Source organism: Dermacentor variabilis, chromosome 9, assembly GCF_050947875.1.
Source record: "Dermacentor variabilis isolate Ectoservices chromosome 9, ASM5094787v1, whole genome shotgun sequence".
NCBI lineage: Eukaryota > Metazoa > Arthropoda > Arachnida > Ixodida > Ixodidae > Dermacentor > Dermacentor variabilis.
This window is the reverse complement of record NC_134576.1, coordinates 133,131,162-133,158,021: the sequence shown is the minus strand read 5'-3', so window position 1 is coordinate 133,158,021 and position 26,860 is coordinate 133,131,162. Positions and strand designations below refer to the sequence as shown.

The following is a 26,860-nucleotide window of genomic DNA, read 5'->3' as shown; positions in this document are numbered from 1 at the left end:
GGCGGCGGCGTCGCCGCAAGGTTCTGTGTAATGTTTAAGTGCAATACGGTGGCAGCTGCTGTGATTGAAGGCACATGCGAGGGCAAGTCGCGAAGGATGGTTGCTTGATGTGAGAGTTCCAGGACATGCTAGTACGAGGAATACAAAACTGTAGGACAAACGGCACAAACAAAACGACTGCAGAGCGGCACGACAATGTAACCTGCGCTGGATTGGGATGCAACAAAGTAGCAAAAACTGCGAACTCGGGACAGACGGCATTCGCAACCAGATTTGCTCGTCGTTGACTCACAGGCTTTGGTTTCACGCTAGCGAGCAGTATCAATGGAACAAGGCTTTCGTTTCCTTTGGTGCAGGCTCAGCGCCATTTCCCTGTAAATGCCATTTTGGAGTAGGATGCGGAGGACTGCTATTGGTGCAGATGTTGCAGCACCTTTTATTATTCTTCCAGATAGTCGGACAGCTCAATTATGTACTATTCTAGCTTTCCGACATCCTTCGTTTCCAAAGCGGCTGCTGGTCTGAAAATGACCCATGTAGAGTGTGTGTAGTTGGGAGGCAAATACTATACTGTTCACAAGCCATTTGCAGGTTTGTCTCACCATCGCATCAAAGCCTCCTTACTTTGATTTTGATAACTGGTATAGTAAGAGAACAAAAAAATGAACACACAACCACAGTGTGAAGGCTTAAATTTTTATTCATAGTCCCCAGTGGCAGACAAATTCTATTCACAGAAACAAAAAATTGAAGCGAGACACCTTTAAACTAGGCAAAAAAAAAAGTAAGGAAAAGCTGCACCCTTCAGTTGTATATCTGTTAAAAAGCAAAAATACAGGCCTGGTAACCAGCTGAAAGTTTACCCTTTTTGTTCTTGGCAACCATAAAGCACCACTAGAGAATGCCAAATGAAGGCTAATGCATAACTAACAGCTCACTAAGGCATACTCCAACAGTCATGTGGGTGACCACCTCTTGTTCTCGCAAACATCTCCACCAAGCAAACCTCGCTGTAAGCTACTGTGCCCACTGTTGGTAAAAATAATTTTGCACTAACATTAGTGTCACATGGCTACTTTTGATGGCGACTGAGCCCTGCGATCGAAAATGTGGCAGTGCGACATCAATTTAAGACACAGTATGGCTAAAAAAACAGTGGCACAATGAAGGATGGCACCTAGCCCAAGTCCAGAGCAGAGAAAAACAAGGAAAAGGATGTTTTTTTAAAAGGCCTTCTTTTGCTTTTCATACAAACAGCATCGTAAAAAGGAAGCGGGAATGCACGTTCAGCTTTCCAAGGCATGTGCTATCCCTTATGCTATCATGCAAAATGACAACAGCTTTCTTGCGGTTATCCTGACAACCTTTGTACAGTACTGGGGAGAGAGAGGAGGGGGGGGGGGCAGCAAGACTAAATGTGCTCTTTCGATTAATTAGTGACTGTAGCGCCGGTGCAGTGCATGCCTTCTCAGGAACAGTGTTCCACAACATCTTCAAAGCAGTGGAAAGACGTGTCCCCCCCTGGAAGTCGCTTCATCTGCCAATAGATTTTGTCTCGTGCCAGCACTACTGCGGGCTGCTAACAAGGACTAGTATACTGCATAAGGACTGTGCTGCATCGGGAATGCTCAGTACAAGAGCTCATTTAAAGCAAGTTCTGGTAGCCTTAAACCAGTGCACGTCATGCAAGTTTCTTTCGGCAGCTGCTGCTTGAGCTGATGCGTCAAGCCCCTGGTAGCACAGACGAGGTTGTCAGAGCAGTGTAACACAAAATATGGCTAGTACAAATGGTGCTAAGAAAAGCTCTAGCATGATGCAACCTATTGCACTGGAACCCTTCCCCTGATCCTCTCTCTTCAGTTCAAGTTTCCACCTCACTCCACAATATACATACTTCTGTACAGTACGCGAGCACTTGGCCCCGGCTTGCTCCTTCCGGAGCCAAAAGAAAGAAAGAAAGAAATTGGGGAAGGCCAAACTCGCAGATGGCCTTCGACTGACCTTGAGAAGCCCCACCTTTATTCGCAAGGCAAGTGGGAGCGGTCGACATTGCAATTGCTGCACGAGCAACCGCTTTCGCACATGCACACACTAGAAAGAAAGCTAGCAGTTCCTCAAGAAGCTAGCAGTTCCTTGGACAAGCACACTCCACACAGGCACAGACACACCAGCCCCATCTCTCTCGCCCCCGGAGTCCACTCTAAAGAGACGGCACCATGACAAAAGAGGATGGTCTCGAGGCGAGAGGTCACGCGGCACCAACGGAGATTGGGGCTCCTTGACCTTGATTGGAGATGCCTGGAATGTGGCTGCGGCTTAGCGTGTCCTGGATCAGAACCTCCACCATATTCCTATCATCCTGAAGAAAGAAAAAAAAATGCAAGAGCCAGTTGCATGACCATAATATAGGTTGCAGGACTACCTCCTGTTGATCACAGTCCCACTAAAAAACAGTAAGCTCACCAATAATGAAGTTACTTTATTCAAAACTTGCTAATCCTAGCCAAAGCACCGTCATGCTAGATTTAAACCTTCATTTCATTTGGTCAAACCACGATCCAATTATAAGGCACACCACAGCAGGGGACCTCGGATTAGTTTTGATTACCTAGGGTTCCTTAAAGTGCGCCTAAATCCAAGTACACTACCATTTTTACATTTTGCCTTTTATCAAAATGCAGCCGCTGTGGCAGAGATTAAACCGCATCCTAGAGCTCACCAGTGAACGCCATAGTCACTGAGCTACTGCGGCAGGTCACAGCACAATTTGATGAAATGGCCAGTTGGTGTGTGGACCACCACACATGCTATTTTTGTTCTTGTTGGAAAATAATGTGCACCCAAGCGTAATGCACGCTCGACTTCATAACAGTGAATCAACAAAAAGTGAGTGCACATTTCGTAAAGTTTTAGCAAGACAAACAACAAATTGTATTAGAACAAGCAGGTTTTCGAAGTCCTTCCCCACTTATCATAAGGGGGGTATCTACTTTTAACTGTAATTAGTGTTAATACAGTTTATTCTGTCAACAGTCAGCTTCCCTTAGAAGCAAAATGTGCAAATCCAAGGTACAGTACCTTGTTGATGAAGCCGTAGTGAACCAGCTCTGTGGCCAGCACAGATGGCGTGTCCTTTATGCTGAGCTCACAAGTCAATTGGCGATTCATTTTGTCGTCCATACGCAGCAAGAGTGTCATCTGCAAAGAAAGGCAATAGATCTGGTGCTTAAGACCCCGGTGTGCATTCATATCTTGAGAACTCCACCGCAAGCACCACAGCCATGATGCTCTACACATAGCCAAACATGACTTGTACCCTGCTGCTCTCAGTGTGCCTTAGAGATGTCTGTAGAGTCAACAGACAAGGCCTTTATTCAAAAGGATCTAATATGTAGTCACTGGTGTACTTTCACGATCAGAAGACTCTCAAAGGTTATGGTCGGGGACTGAATAGCAAAATGTTTTTCAAAACAGAATTTACTTTTCGTAAAACCAGCGAAGCATTAGCAAAATCGTGGACCAATACCAAATTCATAAACAGTGCAAAACATTTGAAAGGGTTGGCAGATATACAAGTTGAATAAAAAGGAAAGCAGACAAACGGATGACTGATGTTAACAGGACTTACAACAAAGTTTTGAGATTCGTCTTGCTGCTTGATGTTGCACATCATGTTTATAATGCGGCGCGTCTCAGCGTCGAACGGTTCTGGTGATGCCGACTGGACAGATTCGGACACCTCGGGTGATGACGCCCGGGGCCTCACGACCGGCTGGTGCGACATGACAAATGCCGTCAAGGGGTAGATGCCATTTCTGGGTAGCAAAAAGAAACAAAACGAAAAAGCATAAGAAGGTGTGAAAGACATGGCAAGATTAAAAAAGCCAAACTCTCGGTCAAAGGCAAGTTTCATTGACTCAAAACTTAATGGGAAATTGCACGGCTGGCTTGAACACCGAGTCATTTGATATATCGGAGAAATGCCAAAGAGATCTATGGCAGTTTCAACCTGCAATTTGACCGCATGGAATTCTGCAATGCGCACCTAAATCTACATGCACACGAGTGTACTTGCTTTTTGACTCACACCGGCATGTGGCTATCACAGCCAAGAAACAAACAAATTATGTGGTTTAAACCTGTGATGCTTTAACACACTTCTATATGAAGGAAAATTATAGCAACTTGCCCACCACGATTCCTCGCCGTGAAGAGTACTTTCACACGAAATAATATACAATAAGTAACCAAAACATCTCATTATTAGAGTATTTAATTAGTAATGGCTTTGCTGAATTATCTGTACAACTGAAAACTCACTCCAGCATATCAAAAACACTACTACAGGCCATGCATTAGGTTTCCCACACATAAGTCAATCAATGTATCAAACTCAGTAGCAAAATATGATAGATTTTAATGCCCCAAATCAGGCATGAGCTACAAGACATGCCATACTGTGGGACTCCAAATTAATTTCAGCCACTTGGTGTTTCCTAACGTGCACTTAAATCTGAATACACAAGAATTTTTGGATTGCATCATTAGACCTTGGCTGCGACAGGTAAAAATCGAACTCGTGACCACTTGTCCAGCAACGGAACACCATTGCTGCAGAATGACCACAGCGTGTACAAAATTTGATCCTTTAACAGAAGTCCTCATCACATCACCGACAAAGGAATGACTTCTACAGCTGAACTTATTTAAGCCATCCTGCAGTGAAGCCTGTCATTTCCTTCAGTCAGAAGTTATGACAGAGTGTTGATAAATGCAACAAAGTTTACTTCATGAACTTTCTAGAGATTAAGCTTAATTAAATTCTGGAATATTATGTGCCAATAGAATGATCCGATTATGAAGTGCGCCAATTATGACCACTTGTGGCTTGATAGGCGCTTTCAAATATGCTAGACACAATATACTTGATGTTCTTACATCTGACGTTCCTGTGGACAGTTCTTGCATGGAGTCTATATACTGTATTTATGAATAAACCGACTGCAGGGCTCGAGAATGCTTACCCCATTCTGCAGCTGTACACTTTTTATGGTTCTGAAGATGCAAAGACTGTGGTGAAACTACTAAACTTTCAGCGGTCACTGCTCATGGTGGATATGCACGGGGAGGACACCCACCTGACATCTTCGAGCAGCTTCTCCAACTCCAGCTTGGGCACCTCATTCTTCCGCAGCTGCACGCCAACCCTGCCGTCCCGGTGAGTAATCTCGGCAACGATGTCTGCCTGGCTGTACCTCGAAATCACGGCCTCATCCGTCAGTTGGTCTGGGTGATAAGCTGAAAGTGTGAAGGCCCACCTTATGGAACCAACAGACCACCATTCCAGCTGTGGCCGAATGGTAAAAAAAACTAGCAAAACTATGCCACAATCCCGTGACACTGAGAACTCCAATGCATATAAAATCACACACACACATAAAAAAAGAAAGCTTCAATTGTTACTTTAATGCAAAATGGCATCTAACATGGCAACACGAACAAATGAACTTTACTAATCTTATCAGATTATATGCAAACTGAGAACTTGTAGCAGTCGACCAGTGACTATCAACAATGCTCTACAATACAATCATTATGTATAGCAGTTCAAGGGCGCTAATGCCAAGACAGATTTCAAGATAATAACTGCCCCACGAATGGAGTTTCTCGCCTTGACACCCCCACAACAGATTAAAGTAAATTTTGTGTGAATAAAACAGGCAAAACCAACCAAACATTTTGAAGCATGCAGCTTTAACCCTTTGCAGTAATGTGTCAGGCCCCCTCCAGACATGCAATGGCTTCCTAGCATTTGCTGCAGCACATACAACTGCTGATAATTGCACTTCATCATGTCAGTGCACTTGAAGGAATTTGCATGCATTCTTTTGTGCTGCGAGGCAGGGTATGGAATCTCCACACGCATTTTATAAAAAGAATTCGCACAAATTTAGAAGAGCACTGAAGAATAAAGCAACAATGAGGACCCTAAAGAAAACTGTTCCCATGGTTACCACCCCCAACAGAATGCTAGCTGGAGACTACACTGCAAGAAAGCCCTACGAATGAAGTAGACATTCTGAAATAAATCACTTGCTTAGATAACTTGCACAAGCGCTCTCTATGCATGGCGTCAATGACCATAGCGGAGGCACATGCTCATGACTGCAAAGGGTTAAATGACTGACAAGTGTTCTCAGAGATACATCCATTCGTTAAGGCCTAATGCCTCTATTGAATTCAATACTTTAGTGAAGCACTGTCCCAGGAGGGAGCAGCCAGAGAAGCCACAAAACGAGCACAGTTTGGCAGCTTTAAGTACATATAAGAGTAAAATAAAATAGAATAAAGTGATTTTAAGCTTACTGTAACTAGAGTTCTATTAAGAGACATAAATGCATTGTTATGACAAGCACCACTGTTTCTGGTCGCAGCTCTGTGCCGGCCTTCTCATTTTTTTTTTCTAATACAGTTTCTCTATGCTTTGCCACAATAAATATGCTAAGGCTGAAAACTTGCAAAAGTGTGTTACGAGCAACACAGAGGCAAAAAAAAAAAGGGCAAAACAAACATGGCGCTAATGCAGTTTTTGGTTTGCCAGTTTCCTTGTTTCTGTCCTGCTACTAACATGCTTTTGGAAGTTTATTATGAGTAACAAACTGGCCAAAGTTCACACCACGTTACGCCAAGACTGCCAAGTCCACTGCTGGCTCTTGCCAGCTCTGATTGGTCAGTACTAGGGATGGCAGAACATTTAAGAAAGCCAAGCGATGACCCCTGGTGCCACAGAACAGCCTTCAGAAAGACAGCTGATGTCTTCCTTTTCCTCATATTTCCCAGTATGGAATGAAACACCATGGGGTTCTAGTTACTTTAGTACTTCAGTGCATAAACCCAAACTGGTGTCATTCTGAAAATGCACTCTAAGTAGGTACGCCTTGCAAACCCACCGGCAACAATTTGCAAATTGCAATATGTGCCACAACGTAATGAATTAAGAAATTAATTAGCGATTTTTAATTATTTGAATATGTGTTTCAATTTCTCTTGCAAGTAGTGTCTGCCTCCATGAATAACCCAGCTCAAGGACTAGAACTACCTTATCCGCAACATGCGATTTTTAAAAATTCCAGCAAGGTCATTGATCACCCCACAGCGTGTATTCAACTGGCACTCGAGCCTCCAAGGGCCTTGTTCAGTTCCCGTGCAGCACTGTACAGTAACGCGACGTGTTCCACAATATTGTACAGTAATTAATAATTAATAAGGGCACTTGCACAGGTGGTGTTCAAAATGTAAGAGATTAGACTGCTAATCAGACTTCAATCAAAAGTCAGCCTGAAACCGACTGCGTGCTCTTCTGCAAGTGAAAACCCCGCACGGCAGGAAGGATAGCTCGAAATAATTTGTACATGCGCTGTTGAAATGCTGATAAACAAAGGCAACCCACGGTGGGAAAAACAAATTTGCACTCGATATCAGTCGAACAGAATTATCGAAGTAACATGCACCCATGAACACTTATGGTTGTTTGAGACATTGTTAAACCAGCTTAGATGTCGGATCGGAAAATTAGACAACTCAACAGAAGCGTCTGAATCTTCTCTGCTGCTGTCATTTAAAAATTATGTTGCCGAGTAGACCAAAGTGAAAATTTTTCGCGACTTTATTGAGGAAGTACTAGCAGCACTAGAAGCTAGCTTTGACGATACCTGCAGTTGAAGTTTCATTTTTCCAAACCCTCCAATAAGTCAAACATTGTCAAATCTGACCACTAGTTAAAGTGCAGTAGTCATTTAAGACGGTGCAATTTCTTTAGGCCCGGTAGTGCCAGCAGTGCCATTTGAAGGCTGCCCATAAGAAAACTATACAATTAGCAGCCCTGCGGATTTGCCTGGATTGCTGCAGTGGCTACTGCCCATTTATAACAAATTTAGCCAAAGTGCAAATTCATTGCAGTTGGCCTTCAAGCGCCAAGGCGCTAAGATCAAAAGGGCCCTAGTCCTGGTTTCAGCAAGCCTGCCAATACTGAGGTCCCACACAACACAGCAGCCACTTCCATCATACAAAATGACATACTCACAGGCACTTTCGATGATGACATGTGCTGCCAGGACTTGCAGGGAGTGAACCTCAAAGATGACTGGATGAAACAGCAGCTCCCTGGCAGTGGGCCTCTCCAGCGGATTTTTTCGCAGGCACTTGCGGATAAAGTCCTGAAGAAAAAAAAAAAAATTAAGTCGAATCTAGTGCAGCGCTGACCCAGTTTCCGAGTTTAAAGGTACGGACAAAAGAAAATCAGATCAGACTGATACGGTGTTTCTTTAAAGCCACATAATCATTATTTTCACGGCAAGAAGCTGATCATCAGAAAGAAAAAGAAAATGGAGGGCAAGGCTTATATTTCTTTTACCTCCAAAATCCCCACATATCATTTTTGATACTCTGGAGATTGGAGTGCTGAAGTTGTGGATAGTTGAGCAAACCAATTACTAATTAACCCCTTCCGTGCCTCGCTATTATCCCAAATCCAGACTAAAAATGGTCAAATTATTTTTAAACACCCCTGTTTCCAACATGTTTTCGCTCCTGCTTGCACTGTCCTATGGACTGTGTGCTGCCATCTACCAAAAGCACCAGTAAGCATAGAGGCAAAACTAGGCTCTACCGTGGCATTGCTTGAAAATGAAATGCACCGTTGACAAGTCGAGCTCGTTCTTGGCAGTTTTTACCAGAAACCCGTGGACAAACCCACGGCACAGAACCAAGGCATGGAAGCAGTTAATTACTATGCTAATTAATATTTAGCAATTTTAATTGTTTTCTTTTTGGACCAATGTACTCTCCGTGACCCTAAATATATGTGAACAAATTGTTTTAATTTTCTTTTATGTGAAATGGTCTTTGAGCATTTCATTTCTGACAAACCCTAGCTGGCACGTCAGTGTGGCATCACGGATGTTAAAATATGTTGTTTTTTCGCGTTTGGGCCGCTGTGGCTCAGTTAAGGTGGGTCGAGGCACTGTAATTACTTTTTTTATTTTCTGAAACAATTTTAATTAACTTTGCACAGTTAATTGCATTTTTGAAATCAGCTGGTAAAAATGCATTATTTTGATTTCCTATGATAAATATTTTTTTATGATATCCAAAAGACAGTGTTCTTGGTTTAGGGCCTAATGAGCTAATTAACAGCAACTTGCACGGGGTAACGTACAGCAAACTGAATCGAATTCGAATGTTCATAGTGTGCCGGAAGCTATCAATGTTTTAGGTCATTTTTGAGTGAAGTTATATGTTGCCAAACTCAGTCATAAAAAATGCCCACCTTGATATTTTTCTAAGTTCGACAACCTATAACCTCGCTTCAAAAATGGCCTAAAACAAGAATTTACGCATTACAACACAATAAATGTTCAGAATAGATTCCTTGTGGTGTACCTAGCCGTGCAAGTTGCTGTTAATTAGGCTCTAAACAAAGAACATCCTGTTATTTTTAGATATGAAGAAATGTTTATCACAAAGAAAATTATTTCACTTTTTGGGATCAGCTGGTGAAACACATTAACTGGGCAAATTTTATTCAAATTGTCTAAAAAATAAAGTTTTTTTTATGTGCCTCGTCCCCCCCCCCACCACTTAAGTTCAGTCGCTCACTTTTTTCTTTTCTTTTACAATGTAGCCCACCTTTACTGATAAAAAACTAAGTAGGCCAGAGCAGATTCTGTGAAAATCCATGACGCCAGGGCGAGTTGGTACAAGAAATTTCAAGGCAATGCTGTCAGCTGTAAAGTTTTTTTTAGTCTTTTCTCACTTATGCCTCCTCCCTTGGTAAGAATGGCCCGTTTTGAAATTATGAAACGTAATATGCTAATACTTCTCGAACACCTTTTCTGTTTAATGTCCCTTGTCCCTTTAAGAGGAAGCATTAGCTTGGGACCAACTCTGATTACAAGTTGACAATGAACAGTAAGCTGGTCCTACCATTCTCTTAAAAGTGCCACTCTTTTTTTTTTTATGTTTGAGAAGCTTGGTTCAAATTACATGAAACACTCGGTAGAACACGTTGCCTTATCTACCAAGCAAAAATTTTTCTGGGAGAGGTGACAGAAAGAACGAGTTAGTACCTTTTGCTGAACGTTTTCTAACGACTCGATCGTCTTGTTGACAACTTCCTCGGTGATTTGCGTGCCTGAATCACCATTTCCAGGAATCTCCAGTGCTGCCATCTAGGAGAAAAGGTAAACATCTAAGACACCGAAGTAAGAGCAGGCAAGTCAGAAGGGTGTGGCATATATCCACACACATGAAAATGAAAAAAGAAAAAAAAAGAAGAGAGAAAGGATGACTTACCATCTTGTGCCAGAAGCCGTCAAACTGCACGCTACAGTGTTTTTCAGGCTAGGCAGAATTTCAAGCCCTCCCGCAAAACGCAGAGACTAAAACCGAAAAATAAAAGCTTCACCGATTTCAGTGGCCATGCAAGGCAGTAAAGAACTTGACGCAAATCTGCAGACAAACTGCACTGCTGTCGATATCAGCCTTTGTCAGCGAGACATTGGCATGCAAAGAACTGTGCCTTCGTTAGTGCACTCTAAGGACTGTCCTGCGATAGGCTTCCTATTCGGCTTCAGAAAGCAAAACAAGGATGGGCAAACAAAGTCACTCGGATGAACTTTGGTTTGTGGGACTGCACCTGGGAATGACCAAGGCTACGGAGCCTAGCATGGGCAAAATATTCCACTTCATATCCTTAAATGGAGAGTCAAACTTCCTTGATCTCCGAGCACCTCAGCGAGAAACAATTCCTTGCTTTCAGCTAGTTGGCATTGCTGCATACAAGGAGCAATGAATGCCCCACATTTTACAAATGTTTGCACTTACTGCACTATGTCCTTTCCCCCCCTTCCCCCTCCCCTTTGCACCTTACGATCACCTTGCTAATTTGATTTCATCATTTTCTTATGGTCAATGATAACATATCCATGGTGCCGTCATTCAAAGACCCAAATCAAGAGAGGCTGCTAGAGTCTGTTGCGGAGAGTTTAGCATTATTCATGGCCATCTGGGGATTCCTTAAATGCGTGATCAAGGAATGGGACACAAGCACCTCCACATTCCCCCCTCAGCGGAATGAGGCCGCCATGCCTAGGTATCAAACCCACGACCTCATGCTCGGCAACAAAACATTGTATAGCCAGCATGCCACTGCCAGTGGGTATTGGTGCAGCGAAACACATTAACTATACTTCGGTCAAATGGCATAAGCTATAAAAGCTATAAGCAGGCAAAGCAATTTCAGCTTTAACGTTTACCCCAAGAACCGCGCAGATTTAAATCTGTCTGCCACTCTGGACCAGCCTCTGTCGAAAACACTGTTGCAGTTGATGTCTTCAATTGGCAACCGAAGAACTTCAAAAAAAGAAAAAAAAAAGTCACTCACCTCGAGAGCACACATCCCAAACGAGTATATGTCAGCAGCGGGTGTTACAACAGGCGCAGCTGGAAAAAGAAAGGAAGAAGTCGGAACAAAAACCTCATCTCATAGAAGTAAATTTAAATAGAAGCAATGTTACAGCAATGCTAAGCAACTAAGTTATGCTAGAGCAAGTTGGGACACAAGATTATATATATATATATATATATATATATATATATATATATATATATATATATATATATATATCAGCGGTTACTGACCCTCAACAACAAATGGTCTAACGAGAGAGGAAGAGAAAAGAAGGAAAAATGAGAAAGAAGCACGTCACAAGAGAGGTCGATGTCGCCACCGAGAGGAAAAGACAGAAGACAGCAGCGGCCCAGTGCCAGACACGTACTCGACTTACTTCCGTACTCGGGCGCCACAAAGTGCACATTCTTGATGTTTTCCCGAAAAGTCTTGACATGGTGGTTGATTGCATCAGGTGCCACTGAAATAATAAAGGGAGGAGGAGGTGGGGGCAAGGTCTCACGATGACAACATTGCCAAACTGTAGCAAAAACATATAAAGCATGTTTGCAGCACACATTTTAAGTCACCCTGCCTTAAGGAAAGGGACAGGAAAAGTGGACAACCAGGACAGTACCATGGTACCAAGAGTGCTTAGGCTTTTGACATAATTTACATAAACAGACACCTTTCGAGACAGCCTTTACTAGGTGCAACAAATGTCCCTAAAGCTTGTAGAGCATAATGGAAGATTAATTATGGGAAATAATATATGTAGTTATGTTAAAACACATTTCAATCAGTCAGCTTACCATGTGGGGTAATTTCACCATAAGCGATAGTAGCAAGTCTTGCACACGCAAGAGAGCCTGGAAATTAAATGCCGACGTGACGCACGTATACAAAGGCAGCTTGCCAAGCACATTTTGGTGCAGAGTAAGGCAGCAAACATGAGCACCCCAATGTTACCTGGTAAAGATGGCATGGTGTCCCCAAGTTCCCTGTTACACACACATTAAAAAAATAATTGCAGTGTACCTACAGTCTTACACTGACATGCCACTCTCCTAAACGCTCACAACTTAAGAGGAAGCTTTAGCTCGGAGGCTCCTATCTAAATACATGTAAAAGGGGAATTCGTTTTTCTCGGCAACCACTGCACCAAATTTGACGAGGTTTGTTGCATTTAAAATAAAAACTTAAAATCTAGTGACTGCTGGTTTCGAATTTTTGAGTTAGGTCGTCAATTTTTTATTAAAAATTAGCAAAAATCAAAAATTTTCAAAAAACGAAACTATCAAGTTTACAGCTCTAACTCAACAACGAAAAATGATAATACAATTCTGTGAATTGCATCTAATAGTACATCTAAAATGGACAAAACTGATATGTTACACATGAATATCAAAAATTTAGTAATATGGAAATACAGTTTTTCAGAACCCTTGTAAACAATGTAACAAATTCACGTAAGATGTAAAATAACATATGGAATTTGTCCGCTTTGAATGATCTAATGGATGCCGTTTACAGAACCACGATATCTCTTCTTGATGCAGAGCTATGAATTTGTAAACTTCATGCTTCTATTTTTTTCAAACGGTCGTATATTTGAAAATCTTTTTAACAAAATCAATGCTCTAAATCGAAATTTCGCTTCCAACAGACGCCAGAACTTAACTTTCTCTCTCAAATGCAACAAATTTTGTTAAAATCGGTCCAGGGGTTACCTCAGAAAAACGTTTTTGCGTTTTACATGTATTTGAATAGGCCAAGTCGGAGTTCGGCACAAGCTAAAGCTTCCTCTTAAGACCTAATTACCACAACATTAGCACAGTGCACTGAAATTACAAAGTGAGGATGGAATGCAAAGCAGTTGGCTATTATTTTAACTTTTGTCTCAACTTTCTGAAATCCTTTTTTGCAAGTGTGCACGAGTTTATTTCTTCCCCTATTAAATTGTACTCAGAGAAAATGCTGACAGTCACTTTAGCATACACTAAAGAGGATGAAGGCGAAAGCCTGCACGCACACGAGACATTCATTACATTACTTGACATTTTCGTTCTAATGCGTTGTTACTTCCTATTGTTTTCTCCCACCAAAGGTCATGGGTTCAACTCTTGACCCTCACGATGTCTACTGGGATCCAACTTGGAGATATGGACAATTACGTCCATATCTCCATGCTGGGTCGTGGGTTCAAGTGCCTTAATAAACTTTGTCTTAAGATCACAGGTCATGGGTTCGACTCTCGACCTTCACAATGTCAATTGGAATCCAACTTGGTGATATGGCCGGTTCATCCATATCTCCAAGTGGGTTCGACTCCCACCACAGGTCATGGGTTTGAGTGCCTTAACTAACTATATCTTAATGAACTGTGCCTTAATTCACTTTGTTGTTATTAACACCAAAGGCCATGGGTTTGACTCCCACCAAAGGTCAAGGGTTTGACCCCCAATTTTGGTGGCACTGAATTTTGGTGCCATAACGCCGTACTGTCAAATTTTTGGCCCATGAGCTGCTTAAGGCTTTCACCGTAATAAGTGCATCGAAGCAAATGAAGAAACAGTCTTCCCCTTTTGATGCTGTAAGGTCAAATAAAATTATGAAATTTATCCTCCTGATGCAACACACCAGCTGTGAATTCTCAACGCTGTCCCGCTGTACTTGGATTCAAGGTAACGTCAAAGCGAATGCTATTGTGGATTTTTCCAGTTAACGTTAGAGGAAAGTAGGGCGGGGGGGGGGGGGGGGGGGGCGTTGCACCTCCTCTACCTCACTCCTGAATCTTTCTAGTATTCTCACTTCCTTGCTCTTTGATCACGAGGGCTAAACAGGCTTGTCATAGTATAAACACAACAAGCTTCCCTTCGGCCTGCTAAAGACTGCTCTACCAGCATGCTTAATGGCAGCAATGGGGTAGTGAAACATGTTATGAAGTTGGTCTATTACAACCCAACTACCGCGGTGCTGGAGCATAGGTTGGCACACTTACTCACATGGACAAAGACTATCGCACAGCTGTAGATGAATGGAAAGCGAGTGCGAGCATTAGTGAATAGTGAAGGGTCTGAGCAGACGCGAGTATGAATGGGTGCAAGTGCTGGTGAGTGAGTGGATACGAGTATGAACAGGAGTAAGTGCTGGTTAATGTGAGCACGAACAAGAGTCAATGACGGCAAGTTTGAGTTCACATATCAAGGTGATTGTACGTACCGTATAATGTGGAATATAGGTCGACCCCCTTACATAGAAGCAAAGAGGTCAACATAAAAATTATAAGGCACAAAACTTCGTTTTATTTACTGGTGCCGCCTGCTTATGCGTTTGAGCTGTGTGAACTCTCGTCTGAAGACGACTGCTTCTCACTGGCTGCGCCCCACAACATGTCATCCTCAGTGCCATCCAAGGAGTTGCTAAAGCAATACTTCTTGACTGCCGGCACCACCTATCCTCAGGCAGCGAGCGCCAAGCCACGACACCCATATGGCCACAGTGTCGAGATGCGGCCTGCGCAGCCGGCCAGTTGGGGTCGTCGCCGGCCATCCACTGATTATACTGTTCATGGACACGGTCTTTAAAGGGCTTGTTAAGCACAACGTCCAGTGGCTGAAGTGTTGACGTCCTGCCTCCCGGAATGACGGCGAGCTTCGTCCTCCCGTCACGGAGTGCCTGATTCACACCTGTGGTCAAGTGCCCGCGAAAGGCAACCAAGACGAGCATGCTCAGACACCACAGGAGTGCACCGGGTCGCCGATTCCAGATGGTCTTGATTCAATCGAGCATGAGGGCCTCGTCCATAGCCCTTTTTGTGCACGCGAACAACAACATCCAGAGGGAAAGCCTCTTTCGGCAGCGTCTTCCTCTTGAATATTATGTATGGGGGCAGCTTTCTGCCGTCTGCAGTATACGCGAGCATCTCTGTGGAGCGCGAATGCTCGTTCCCCGTTAAAAGAAGCTCGACTTCCTTCGCGCCACGTTTGCAGACTGTGGTGGACGACGGCATGTCGAACCACACCAGCGTTTCATCAGCGTTGCCAATCTGTCCCAACATGTAGCCATGCTGCTGCCGGACACGGGATAACATAGTGCTGGAATTAGACCAGCTTGTCCTCGTATGCAGATTGATGTGCACTGTCGAAGTGCGATACTCGGGCAATCTCGATAGCTTTGATGCAGATGAGTTCTGTCACTGGCAAGGATAGGACACGATGCTCGCGGACGAAATCCGCCACTTTGTCTGAGCTCCGGGTGCACCGTGGAGCACCTGCGAAAGGGAGTCTTCCACGTGTTGCAGGCAGACAGCTTGACTTTCTGCGTTCGCCAGTACCGGACGCTTTTTTCCGAGATGCCAAAGTGCTGCTGGGCGGACATGTTCCCATGCATTTCAGTATATTCGATCACTTTATTTTTAAATGCCGCGGTGAACTGACATTGAGCACTAGCACTCATTTTGTGGGTTGTCGGGAAATTAGCAAAGCCAGGAACGATTGCTGCACAAAAAGGGAAGATGGCGTTGGTTCAACTGCGTAGGCCGCGTCGGTCACCATGGAGGTGATAATGCGGATGCCGAAAGGTCCGCGCTTCTACATGTTGCCAGACAACTATTCAGGTTGTGCCAAGGGCTGGTATGTAAGTTGAGGGGTGACCTTTTAGTAATATTTTTTGGCAAAAACCTCGACCTATATTCCGCACTATACGGTATGTACGTATGTACGTACGTATGCATGCAAGAAGGTGCTGGTGAGTGGGAGCCTATGCGAGTATGGGCATGAGTGGGTGTCGGTATGTGTGGTTGGAAGTGACTGAATGCAAGTGAATGCTGACAAGTACAAATGTACACGAGTACGAGCGAGCCTACAAAATTAGAGCAAGTATGAGCAAGTAACCATTTATTCTACCGAACTAGTATGTGCTGGCGTGCACAGCAAACAGAACTAAAATGGAGAAAGCGAGGGACAACGCACCAGATCCAATCTTGACGAGGCCATTGTGCTGGATGAAAATGGTGTCGCATGTCATATTCCCGTGCAGGATGGGTGGCAGACAAGAGTGGAGGTAACTGTCGAGGGGGGGAGGGGGAGGAACAGAGCAGTGAGAGAGAGGCCCGCCCCTAGCGCCTCGGGCCCATCGCCGCAAAGAGTGCGGCACGGCCGTCAGCCAAGAACAGGCAACAAGTTCGGCAGCGGGGACTGGGCGACAGTCCCGCTGCCGCAATAAGTAACATCAAATGCTGGGACCACACCTTAGGGCCGAGAGAATCTGGTTGCACCATCTCTTCCATGCCTAAAACAAAAATTGCAAAGGTGATGACGCGTGCCAGTGACACGACGCAGTGCACTTTGAGCACAGTAGCAGCAGGCGGCAACAACTTTTGGCCAAGAGGTCTCGAGTGTGGAGACTGAGCTACACACCACTCGATCTGGTTTCACCACCCGACTGAGTGAGAAATCTTGAAAGAAGAAACCCTTCGGGAGTAGTGCAGAAGTGCAAAAGATAATCTGCCCTATTTAAGCTACATTAAATTAAATGTTGACTGCCAACCTACATCTTGGGTTTTCAATCATGACAGGCTGGAAAGGTCTTTAGTAATCCTATTGAACAGAAAGATTTATAAGTGGTATGGATGCTGCCTTGCTTATTCGAGGCAGCCGATGGCCAATGAGAAAGATAGTCATGTAGGTCAGTCTCCAGTGCCAACAAAGATGGCAAGCTAATTTATAGTCAACGTGAAGACCGCACTGAGCAGAGTAAAATATATCTGCACAATTGCTGCCAGTCTTGTGGCTGTGGTGGTACATGAGGTACAGGTCCTAGTGAACAGAACCTGGACTGTAAGTTCTAAGTCTAGATGAGTGGTAGCTCAAGTGAATTCCAGTAAAGACTGCCATCCAACTGTAATTAAAGTTGTCCATATATAGTGTGTATGTGTGTCTACTCTATGGTGTTATATCCCACATTCCTTCATTCACACCGCTTTATGACGCTTTATGACAACAAACACTTTATGACACTAACATGCGAAACAAGCGCAATTATTGCATGGTAGGCTTGACAACAAGACAGGGCCACAATACTGTCTAAATTTGCGCAGGCATACTATTTAAAATAATGCTTTAAAAGCTATAGAGAGTAATTATAATGCTACTGCTAGGCCCCGAGCTACAATAATTGCAGCTTTGCATGCAAGCACCAAACATTCATGTTGAATGCAATTGAGCTTGGCCATCATTGAAGCATAATCCAATCAAGCCACTGAATTCCCGCTTTTTTACTGGTTTGTTATAAAAACAGAATTCAGAAAAAAAAATAAAGCTATCGAAACGAAATAACCACTAGGAATTGTGCTATCATTAACCTTGCCTAGATATTCCATGCAGGAAAGAAGATGTGATAAACAAACTGGCATTACAAGAACACAACCATCAGACAGTTTTAGTTTAGTGTTGGCTTATGGTCTGCTCTGCTCACATTTCATGTGCTAAAGTGCATTGATATAGCATTTTGTAAAACAGTACCTCCAAAAGGTACAGGCAATGCAGAGTCGGTTTGGTTACAAAAGAACAAATAAGCCAAGTGGACACACTCTCAACCTCTTGTAAATCAGCTCTACAATGGAGCATAGGCAGTGCTCTGCTTCCAGCTGCCGGCATGAGGGTTGTGCAATCTAGCATTTTCAGCAAGATGCTCTGTGCAAATTGTTAAGGTACACTGGCTGAAGTAAAGTCGACGGCAAACGTTCAGTTAGGACTCTCAAATACTAGATGAACTAAGTTTCAACATGCAAACTTCCTAGCTTAATTTACTGGAAACACTATGTGACCCACGATAATGGCAAAGAATCGTGAATCAAAACTTCAGCACAGTGCAAACTCCTCAATACCTTAAACCACAAATGAAAAAAAAAAAAAGTATTTCAGAGCAACTTTCTGCATTCCTTCAAGTTTTTTTTTTTTATGTTTAGCAGAAAGATTCAAAGCCATGCAGATGAAAAAAAAAGTGGGAGTGCATTGATGCTCAAAATAAGCATAAAAACAAAGTTCCAGTTAACAGTTAGTACTTTGTAGCATAGGTTCAAACTTACTTGTGAAGCAAAGCACATCAATAGTGCATTAAGGCACTAAGGAAGGCAATTAGTGCAAATTAATACAGGCAATTTTATATGTGAAACTAAGACTTGAGTTGGGCGAGATTGCACACATATTTCTCTATCCTTGACCTACAGCAGCAACACGAAATTCTCAGATATGATTTAGGGGAGGGAAAAATGCTAATATATGTTGACTGAGCATGTCCTTACTATAGAGAGGACAATGTATTTGTTCTTTTTTTCTTTCACCACCTTCGCAAGCCAAACAAGCAAAGTGATAACAGGGCAGTGCAACACAACAAAGTGCTGATGCAGGAGATGCGATTAGATAAGATAAGGCATCACTGTACAGTCATCCACCCACAAAAGTTCACAGACCACAGCATCTGAGAAAACATTAAATTTCCGGGCGATGTGTGACCAAAGGCAGTAAAACCCAAACACCACAATGTTGTACAGGCCGAAAGTCCGAACACCAGGTTGCATTCCAAGGCTGCTGAGATACATTTTTCTCAGATCCAGTAGTCTATGTACCTTTGCAGTTGAGTGTACACAAGAAAGTAGTCAACATGCTGTAGATGCGTAAAAACAGTCAACACGATGTCTAATGGCAGCAAACAAGCCGATACATTTTTTTTCTCTCTCTCTTTAATCAGTGAAGTGCAGGTAATGTTGAAGTCTACTCACTCCTGCAAAAATCTTGAAACCTAACAGCAGGGTCAAAATAAGACTTCCAGTTAATAAGCTACATTTATATAGTTTCCAATGGTGCAGTACTGTATTGCAAAAAAAAAAAAAGAAAGAAAGGAAAAGGTTGCACCTGAAGAGTGTATGGTAGAGCTCCCCCCAATTCTTTAATAACAACGCCAATCACAAATTGCGCGAGTGCCTTGCACCATGGCAGGGACTTCGCAGTGGATGAAAGAGCCTAGCAGGTGATGCTGTGATAAACACGTGCTTCTTCCTTGCACATGTGGCAGCTCGTCCTATATTATTCAAGAATTGGGCAGCTCTACGAATGTCCAAATGTATGCAACAATGTGGCAATAAGGAAGTAGTGCTCACGGTATTTATATCCTGCACTTTACTGCATTAAAGAGGGATTAGCATTGCCTTCGAAGGGGCCCAGAAAAAGCAGCTGAAACACGAGAAGAAAGAAAAAAATTCAACCTTACACTTCTTTACCTAGCAGATTTGGCAAGCTTTACATAAAAAAACTACTTTCAGTACACAGGACACTTTTATTCCATTCCTGCAATTGCAGCCAGAACTTCGGGACATACCAAACTTGAGTAACTGAATGCGATCATGACGCTTAAGTGAGCGAAAGTTGATTTTGGTTCCATGTAATCATCCAACGAAAACAGGTTGGCCCATCATCTCAGACTAAAAAAAAAACAATGTTTCCACTATTTCGTATCTTCTACCTTCCAATTTACCTTGACTTCATGTTTTCCTTCAGAGCCTTTTTTTTCATCAGCCATTCTTACGTGGCAAACTTCTTTTGTCAGCACTGTCTCACTCCACCAAATCTGCAAATTCTCAACTCCAGCCGATTTTTTCAGGACCCCCTTCAGGCCCCATTGCAAAAAGACAGTTTCAAAAAAGAAAAAGAAAAAGAAGGTGCATTAGTATTATCACGTACCTGCAGGGGGAGCTTGATGACATTTCGCTTCGTTTTCTTTAGGAACTGCTTCAGCGATCCGCTGGACATGTACTCAGTGATGAAAATGACTCTTGGCTTTTCCGAGTCCTTGTCCATCCAGTACTTGTGGATCTTGACTATGTTTGGGTGCTCAAGTTGAGCCAAGCTGTCAAAGACCTCACGTATTTTCTCCTGCAACAACAAGTGCCAGATCCCAAGTTGTGTTGGTGTGCGAGGAGGGACTGCTGCCTCCTCGGCTGTTACAACTCGAGCTCCGAGGGCCACCTTCAAAGGTCACATGCACAGGTTTACTGGGTGGAATGACTTCAATTTACCATGTACCTAAGACAGTACAAACGAACTTAACGCAAGACACCTTTCCCTCCTGCCACATTACCATCACCCTAAACAAGTCCATGACAATGCCAAGTTGAACACTAATGACAATTGAGTCCGAGCAAGACGACCGCCTACAGAAATTTTTACAGGTGTATGAAAATTCCATACCTTTGAATAAGGAATCAAAATTTAAAGGTGTTTAACGTCCCAAAACTACAGAGCGTGTCATGAGGGATGCCACATGGAGGGTGCCGGATTAATGATGACCATACCGAAAAAGGAAGTGGGGTGGGGGGGTCTTTAATGTGCACTTAATTTTCCTATCATCCTGATCGAAACACACCAGCAGTGACAAGGAACCGAACCAGTGACCTTGTGCTTAGCCGCAGAGCATCACAGCCACTGAGCGCCTGTTTCTGAATCGAATTGTTCGAATTTTGACTTGTTTCGTGAATCGAGTAGCCAACATTTCAAATCGTCACCTGTGCGCAAAGTTACACAGTGGAGCACACTACACTGCTCAGCCAGGCCAGACTTCTGCGGCTAAGATGCAATCATTCGCCATCTTCAAAGAGTCCCAACTATGCAAATAAACTGACCACTTGTTCTTAATGATCCACCTGTACTTTTAAGGACAGAAACTTGGCACTGCTGTGGATACAGTCGAGGCCAGTCACAACATTCAAGTCGCATTCGAGACAAAATTACCTTGAATGTATCCAAAATCTATTAAAGCATATATTCATTATGTGCCAATATCAACCAGAAACATGCTTCTTTTGTTTACTTGCAAAATTCGGGAGCGTTGACAGGCATGTGTTTGGCCCATACATTGCAGCACATGCTATTTCTGCATGTGAGAGGAGTCCAACACCCAACTAAAGTCTTCAAGGGAGTTTTATTTTTCCTTTCAACTTCTATATAGAAGAATTTTAGAAAGACAACAAATTCCCTTTCTTTGGCAGCAAAACTATATTATATATATATATATATATATATCCAAATTTCCCTCAAACTCAGATTTTCACTGAATAGTTGTACTTTTGTTTCCACGAATGGTTAAATAAGTTAATGGCAGAACATTTTCGGCTTAAGTGGTTTAGTATTTCCAACATTAAGTCACAGGTCCTTACGCAAGAAGATGTATCCATCTTGAATATCCAAACCCTCTGAACACTAGGAGAGTACTGGCAAGTAGTGCAGGGCCCTAAACAATGTACTGTAGTAGTTTTCTACTAACCAGTTTTGGTACCCGGAAAGTGACTGCATCATCGCACACTGACTCACTTTGTTCCTGTGATCGTTGCTGCTGCCGTGAATGAGTGAGGAAAAAAAAAAAAGAAGAAAGTGCAACTTTTTTTTTTTTTTTTGCGCAACAGCACACCTAGCCCTATGGCTACACGATGTCAGGAAATACTGCTGCGTATCATGGCACCACAATAATACTGATGATGCCAACTCCGGCATTTCAAGAAGTCTCTGGCATCAAATTAAAACGCCTTTAAAGTGTTTCTTAACCTTCGTATCTGCCAAGTGTCATCCTTTTAAGGATCAGGACCGTGTGGTAGGTTTTTTAATAACTTCGAAAATATGTCAGCGCTTTGTTTTAAAACTTTGCTACCATAAGAACCATGTGCCACATACACACAAAAATACTGTTAGACGTGGCTGATAGGATTCCACCAGTGTGGTACAGTATTTATATTTAACAAATCAACCGCGCAAGACACACCCTGCGACATAAAAGCTAATGGCATACACAGCATTTATAAGTTTGAAGGCAAAAGTTTAGGCTATACTTTCTCTCCCAACTTGGGAATAACAAAATAGCTCTAGATCCATCACCTCTATAACACTTTTAACTAGCAGGCCCATCTGACACTACCAACAAACAACCTTGTGCCATATTTTGCATGCACTGACCAGATTGAGTGTACCCCCCTCCCCCCAAAGGGTAACACATGAATGGAATTGCTTCAATAAAGCAGATCAGGCTGCGAAATAAACATTATTGCGCATACAATGCTGTTGCTTATTATGTTGTGTATTGTTGTTTTATCTTCTTTTGTATTGCCTGCCCTGCTTGGACCTTGGGTCCGCAAAAGTAAAATAATAAAGATTACAAGCAATGTTTTCAGTAAGCTTTCCCACCTCTTTGGCCTTGAAATTTTTCCTTTCAGAGAACTTGACTTCGTTCCAGACAACTTCGACACCCTCATCGGTGTCCATTGCAAGGTAGGCAGCATCTATGCCTGGAATGTCCCGCTGCTGAACCTGTAGATGAGAGAGAGAGAAAAAAATAAACATGTCAGTATACAAGCCAGCGTAAATAAACACAGCCAAGCCAGCAAGCCAGCAGCATTGGCTATACTGTAGACTCCAGTTGAAGATGTACTGACATTTTCCATTTTTATTTTTGAGTAATCTCTTTAAACATGAAGCCCACTCAAGGACATAATTGCTTCGTTACCGACTGGTACATCATGAACATGAAAACCCTCATTAGATGCTGAATGCAGCATCTCAACGTGTATGGATAAAGTAACTGCACTATCATGATCATAAAAACCAATTTTATTGGTCTAAACAAAAAGATAAAAACCTAATGTTGCGTGGTACATTGACATGTTGATGCAGCATTCTCCATTTTCATGTCAACTCGCAATAATGGAAAGGCACTTTATGGGTGCCTTTCATCGTCTGAGACGACACAGCAAACTGTTCAAATTATAGTGTCAATTTTCTCTAATGCTGACAGAATAACATGCCTAAACCACTTTCACAGGGTTCCACAGGCCTCAGACTTTACATCTGGAACGAGTATTTTACATAATTGCTGCTGAGCTATTAAAAACGATTAAAAGCAATGTACCAAATTGGATACTATGGACCCGAATAAGATAAAATGAAGGTCGTAGACCTCAGAACCTTAGAAAAAAGATACTGGCAAAAGCCTACTACCACTGATACAGCTAGTCATCATGTGGCCTCCATGTTTGTTTCACGATACCTTTCCTACACACTCTGCACTCAGCCACATGTGCCAAGAGGTCACTATGTTCTGTTCCCACATGACCACTTTGGGCATCACGACACCATGAAACATCGACCAGGTGGAAACTGAAACGGACCTGGTTCACAGATGCAAGTACTATATAGTAAGTTATTTAGAAATTAGGAAACTCATAGGTGCAAGTTAGAATCGGCTGGTGCATGACAGGCGTATTTGGCGATCGCAAGGAGAGGCCTTTGTCCTGCAGTGGACATAAAATAGCTATGACAATGAGGATGCAACTGTTGTGCGCATCTTGGTTGCCAGCACTGAACACTTGCACTTCCACAAAATGACATCTCAACTAGCTCAACTGCTCTCACCGCGAATATGTTACATTACAAGAAAAACCACTGCCCACCTTTTGTTCTTTTTTTTTAGGACACACCAAAACAGTGTGCCCCTGGTGAAAAGCAACACACTAGATCTCTGTGTCATGCAATCTAAACTTTTCTACTCAACGCATTGTGAATCATGCCTTGCTAGATTGGCAAACTTTCAACTTGACAGTCCTATCACCTTTTAACAGCAGTAAACCTCTTTAGGGCATATAACTTGGCTTAGCTGTCAGTGGTTTTGAACAACTGCCACTGACAATTCCTTGCCTGTTGGCTTTCTATGTTGAAAGCTCCAGTCCTCTTGGCATAAGCTACATACCAAAGCTACACTTTTTTCTCGTGGCATTTGGGTACCTGTGGACATAATTTCCTACAAATACTGCTACAGGGAACTCTCGTACTATATTTGTACAGCTACCTCGATAATGGTGCATAGCATATAGATTTGTCCAATTTTCACGCTTGTGACTTCAGACATTCTTTTTTTTATTAATTATTATAGGAGAGTTTATTTCTCTCTTATTTCCAAGCAATCATATATTTCTAGATGCATATAAGGGCAATAAATTTCAGCGCATATGCATAATGATAGTGTAACACTGTTTAAAAATATCAATCTGCAATGTCACAAAGTCGTTTGAAACCCAGAAGAGATTTGGGCAAATACATGTGCTACCCAAGATTTGTTTCCATACTTGCAGACACTAGCATCAAAGTTCCCTCTAGTATTTTTTTTTTTTCGGGGGGGAGGGGGAGGGGCAGAGGGGAGGAACTATGCCTGTTGGAAACTATGCCTGCCTGTAACATATCTTTGTCCTACTGAAAAATCCTTTATGAAGAGTCTGGACCATACCGATTGCTGCTATTTCATAACAGAATTCTCACAACAACGGTGCTGCTTGCTTCAATCATTGGTAACGCGAACACAGCACAGTGCAATGTTGCGAGGCCTGGTTAAATTACAGAGGGTCTGATCTGGTGTACAATAGAGGAGGAAAATGTGCGCAGCATCTGACGCGCAAAGAAGTCCACAGCTGTCAAAAGGGTTGCCAAAACTTGAGGCGATTGTTTCGCACAATGGGTGCAATCGCACAAGCAGTTTCTGCACGAAGCGAAAATTGCGTTAATGAATTAAATTCTTTTGGAATTCGCGCAACTTCCTCAGAGTGAGAGAAGCTGTGCACAATGCCAGACATTTCTGGTGCACAGTCCTGCCACGCTTACCCCGGAGTTCCCCACCATCCCACCCTAATTGTATCACACACACAACCGTATCTATTCCTCCATATGCTTTGTTGCACACGTGTAACAGTTTCAAAGCTTTCTAGCATTTTATTGTCCACGCGACCGCTGCGCCAGGTACACCATACAGAAGACGGCGTCTTTTTTCTTTTTTTTTTTCACAGCGCTTGCATTGTGTGATGACGATTCGCGCCAGTTCCCAAGAGCGTTCTTTTTCTGCCTTGTTCTTTCCTGTGACAAGTTGTAACTATTGTAATAAAAGGCGAGAAGCCGGGGGGGGGGGGGGGTTCAATTGACATCGGCTCACTATTTTCTCCCTCTCTAGCTCGGCGCGACCCGGAGCCCAATCACCAGCTGAAACTGTTTCCGAAACTCTCCGCGCTGAACCGTCACATGTTGCAACAGACTGGTGCAGCGACTAACGCTCTTTCGGCGGGACTGAAATGATAATTAAAAGTCTCGTGCATGACGTCACCACAAAACGTCACAGGCGCGAAAGAACGCGCGCGCGCACACATACACGCACACGTGTACATACAAAGAAAAAAAGAAGAAAAAATGAACGGGACCACTACGGCTGAGCAGCCGTTGTCACACGACTGTCAACCGCAGCTTAACCCTTCTACGCATATGCCCGAGTCACGAAGCTCCGTGCTCGGCGATAGTCGTTTGTAAATCATCAGGGGGCCTGACAAACAACCCCGACCTCGTGGGTGCGATCGCCCCGACGCGCTCCGACAACTTGCGCAAGCAAAGAGAAAATAAAAATAAAACTGCTATAAAGCTAGAACAGCAGCAGCCGGGGCGTTTCCAAACCGCTGGCTTGAGAAGGCCATGGACAGAGTCAAGAGGACGGCTACATCCGCCGATCTTTGACGTGGTTAGATCCACGGATTGATTAAACGGCCAAGATGGGACGGCGGCATTTGGGTAGATGCCGAGAATAGGTTTTTCGGACGCATTGTCAAACGACGCCTCGTTAGCGCCGCCCTATGCGACCCAATTTGCTTAATTCTCTATTTTCTTTACAGAAAAATACGTTTAAGGTTGGTTGCGGTTAACGAGAGATCTGGTTGATCGAAAGCGTTACCTCTTCCCTCCGCTTGAGCCATCGGCCACAAGGGCTCTCTTCTAGGACTTCGCTTTCATCTTCGGAATCGTCGCCGCTCCCACGCTGTTCGTTGGATTCCTGAGGAATCTTGTCTTTCGCGTCGCCCATGGTAGCAACAGAAGGCCTCGTGAAACCTGTATCATGCGGAACACATCGAAATAGGGACCTACCACCACTGGGACCAGATTTAAGGCTGTATACGATACCAACGCTACTAAAATCGAGTCAAATGGTGCGAACACCAACACGACGCAAAGCGCACAATGCACGCACAACTGGGTCCACACGCCATTAAATACACTATTTCGGCTGAGTTAGCGTAGGACTATCCTTGTTAATTGGTTGGCGGTAAGAGCTAGACGGCTATAACCTACCTAAAGCATTAATAAGTAAAGTAAATCTTCAATTTTTTTTGAAGCTATTAAAACAAACGCTAACTCTTATTATGAGCTCAACGCGTTATTAGGAATGTGTGCGTTTTTGCAATAAAGCTTGGTAAATATGCTTAAATTGGACATATATATATCGCAACTTCCGGAGTAACACGGCTGCTGGCTTGCCGTTTCCGCGAGCAAAAAAAGTGCACCG

The 26,860-nt window shown here is 43.2% G+C and overlaps 1 protein-coding gene across 6 annotated transcripts; it reads right to left on the bottom strand.

The window, feature by feature from the left end:
* Positions 1 to 682: 682 nt before the first annotated feature.
* Madm (MLF1-adaptor molecule) lies at positions 683 to 26,608 on the bottom strand. Of its 6 annotated transcripts, none has more exons than XM_075669502.1 (14): positions 26,252 to 26,608; positions 22,681 to 22,803; positions 20,191 to 20,382; positions 16,701 to 16,741; positions 16,423 to 16,517; positions 12,262 to 12,318; positions 11,838 to 11,930; positions 11,444 to 11,502; positions 10,128 to 10,229; positions 8,084 to 8,216; positions 5,139 to 5,286; positions 3,629 to 3,815; positions 3,079 to 3,198; positions 683 to 2,359 (listed from the first exon to the last, which is right to left on the bottom strand). In XM_075669502.1, exons 1-14 carry the CDS (start codon positions 26,378 to 26,380, stop codon positions 2,249 to 2,251), a joined length of 1,590 nt encoding a protein of 529 aa, XP_075525617.1. In that variant the 5' UTR covers positions 26,381 to 26,608; the 3' UTR covers positions 683 to 2,248. The 6 variants fall into 6 exon arrangements, with proteins under 6 accessions (XP_075525617.1, XP_075525615.1, XP_075525616.1 ...); XM_075669500.1 differs by having other exon boundaries at positions 5,139 to 5,298; positions 26,252 to 26,604; XM_075669501.1 differs by having other exon boundaries at positions 5,139 to 5,298; positions 11,847 to 11,930; positions 26,252 to 26,602.
* Between the last annotated feature and the right edge of the window lie 252 nt (positions 26,609 to 26,860).

Excerpts from the sequence above, each read along its gene's own strand:
- Madm (XM_075669500.1), bottom strand. The coding sequence starts at position 26,380 with ATGGGCGACGCGAAAGACAAGATTCCTCAGGAATCCAACGAACAGCGT. Across the intron at positions 22,804-26,251 it reads GGCTCAAGCGGAGGGAAGAG|GTTCAGCAGCGGGACATTCC; the intron begins GTAACGCTTTCG and ends TCTCATCTACAG. Across the intron at positions 12,319-16,422 it reads CCTCGTCAAGATTGGATCTG|GCTCTCTTGCGTGTGCAAGA; the intron begins GTGCGTTGTCCC and ends TTTAATTTCCAG.